This window comes from Fonticula alba, assembly GCF_000388065.1.
Source record: "Fonticula alba strain ATCC 38817 unplaced genomic scaffold supercont2.7, whole genome shotgun sequence".
Classification (NCBI taxonomy): Eukaryota; order Rotosphaerida; family Fonticulaceae; genus Fonticula; species Fonticula alba.
Genome location: NW_009242977.1, coordinates 1438075 through 1439906, shown reverse-complemented (window position 1 = coordinate 1439906; position 1832 = coordinate 1438075). Strand labels below are relative to the sequence as shown.

General features: G+C 71.5%; 1 protein-coding gene across 1 annotated transcript in view; it reads right to left on the bottom strand.

Moving 5' to 3' along the window:
- H696_04519 (hypothetical protein) overlaps positions 1–43 on the bottom strand; it is a gene marked incomplete at both ends in the record, with an annotated part of 1978 nt that extends 1935 nt beyond the window's left edge. Inside the window, one exon of the mRNA XM_009498399.1 lies at positions 17–43. Within this exon, the coding sequence (XP_009496674.1) occupies positions 17–43 (27 nt within the window). The remainder of the gene's footprint in view (positions 1–16) is intronic.
- Positions 44–1832: the final 1789 nt, after the last annotated feature.

Below are 1832 nucleotides of genomic sequence, written 5' to 3'. Positions count from 1 at the left end.
CCCCCCCCCGCCTCACGGAGCAGGCCCCAGCTCGCTTCCTCATGGAGCAGGATGACTAACATGTCCGAAAGGAGGAAAAAGTCCCAGCAAGCAACATGTCAGATGTGCGCGTGAAAGTGGGTAATAACATATGCGGAGCCCGAGGGGCAGCTGACCCATGCCCGTGATCGGCCCACGGGCAGCATTCTGCACTCGGCTCCTTCAGAACGGGCCCGGTGGCGCTGGAGTTGACGGCACCCACTCATCTTTCCTTCCTGGGCGGGGGGCCCGGGGGCGCGGGGCCCCCTTCCCCCTTCCGCGCCCTCGGAGGTGCGGGCCGGTTGTCCGCCGGGGCCCCGAACATCCCCCCCCCCCCGGGCTGCCCTTGTTCTCCCTGGCGGCGTGCGGTCCTCGATCATGCTCCCGTCCCCGGCGGCAGGGGGTGGCGGCGGCGGTGGCCAGCCGGCCGGCGATTCGACCCACGTTGCACACCCTGGTGGGGCATTGTCACACACAACTCCCCCCTGTCGGGGCGGCGCCCGGGGAGGAGAAGGTCCTCCCCGGGAGGGAAAGAATGTACGTATTTGGGCGGGTTCGGGAACCGCCTCCATGCATGCGCCCCTGCTCTCCAGGTCAGGGGCCCCTCTTTTTTGTTGTGACGAGTGATCTCCGCCGATGTCGGCGACCACGCTGCTTTTTCTTGCCTGACCTGCGTTTCGGCCCGCAGGCACAGCCGGCGTCAGAGCCCTAGTCCGACTAAATGTCCTCCGCACCCCCTCCCCCCCCCCCCCTGCTTGCTGTGGGCCGCCCGCATCAGCCGCAGCCCGTGCTCGGACATCATTCTTGGGCATGGCCTTGTCACCATCGCGGCCCATTCCGCACGCAGGCCGCCATCCAGGCGCCTCGGCCCTCCGGCTTCCCCCCCCCCCCCGGGGAGAGGGAGGCGTACGGAGAGGGTGTTTGTGTTTTCTTTTCCGGGTTTCTCCGGCTCGGCCGATCTGCCAGGGTCACGGTCGCGGGTGTATTACGAGGCTGGCGCAATCTGGGCCCTCGACCCAGGGGGGCGCCTGGACACGGGGGGGGGGGGGGGGGCGGTCGCGGCTCGAGCGCCGCCGCGGGCCGTGGCCGGATCCGCTGGCCGAGGGGACGAGGCAGGGGACCGGGGGGGGAGCCACGGTGGCCTGGAGGATCCAAGGCCGGGCCCCGCGCGGCCCCGAGGGGCGGCGCCCCGGCGCACGAATAGGTGTACGCGCTTGTGTCTGTCGCCTGGCCTCCCGGAGGCCGACATGTCATCCTCCGCCAGGCCGATGGGTGGCGCTTTGTGCGGCGCGCGCGCGCGCGCGCGCGGTTCTCCGCGGCCTCCCCAGCTCCCGCCCCCCCCCCCCCGGCCAGGGCAACAGGCGAGAAGCACGTCCGGCCCCGGTGGCGCGGAGCCGGTGGCTGCCCGGGGACAGTCGCCGATGGCCGCCGCACTGGCGGCTGGGCGACTCTCCGGCCCGGGCCCGGGGGGCTAGTCCAAACGTCGCGCGGCGCGTAACGCTAACGCCCCCCCCGTTCCCCGTGGGGCCCACGGCCAGCAGGGGGCGGATAGTTGGTGCTTTCCCACACGCGCGCATGCATCTCTTTCGGGTACCTCCCCCCTTGGGCCGGCGCCCCTCGGCGGCCGGCTGTGGGCATGCCCATGCGAAAGAGGCCGATCTGCTTCCCCCCTATCTTTCGCGTTCCTCGCCCCCCCCCCACTCTCCCTCTTTTTGTCCCTCTCTCTCCCCCTCCGCTCGCCCCCTCGGCCAGCACGCACCTGGGTCCACCGACTGGCCCAGAAAGAGAGAGGGCCACGGAACAGGCCCCCCCCC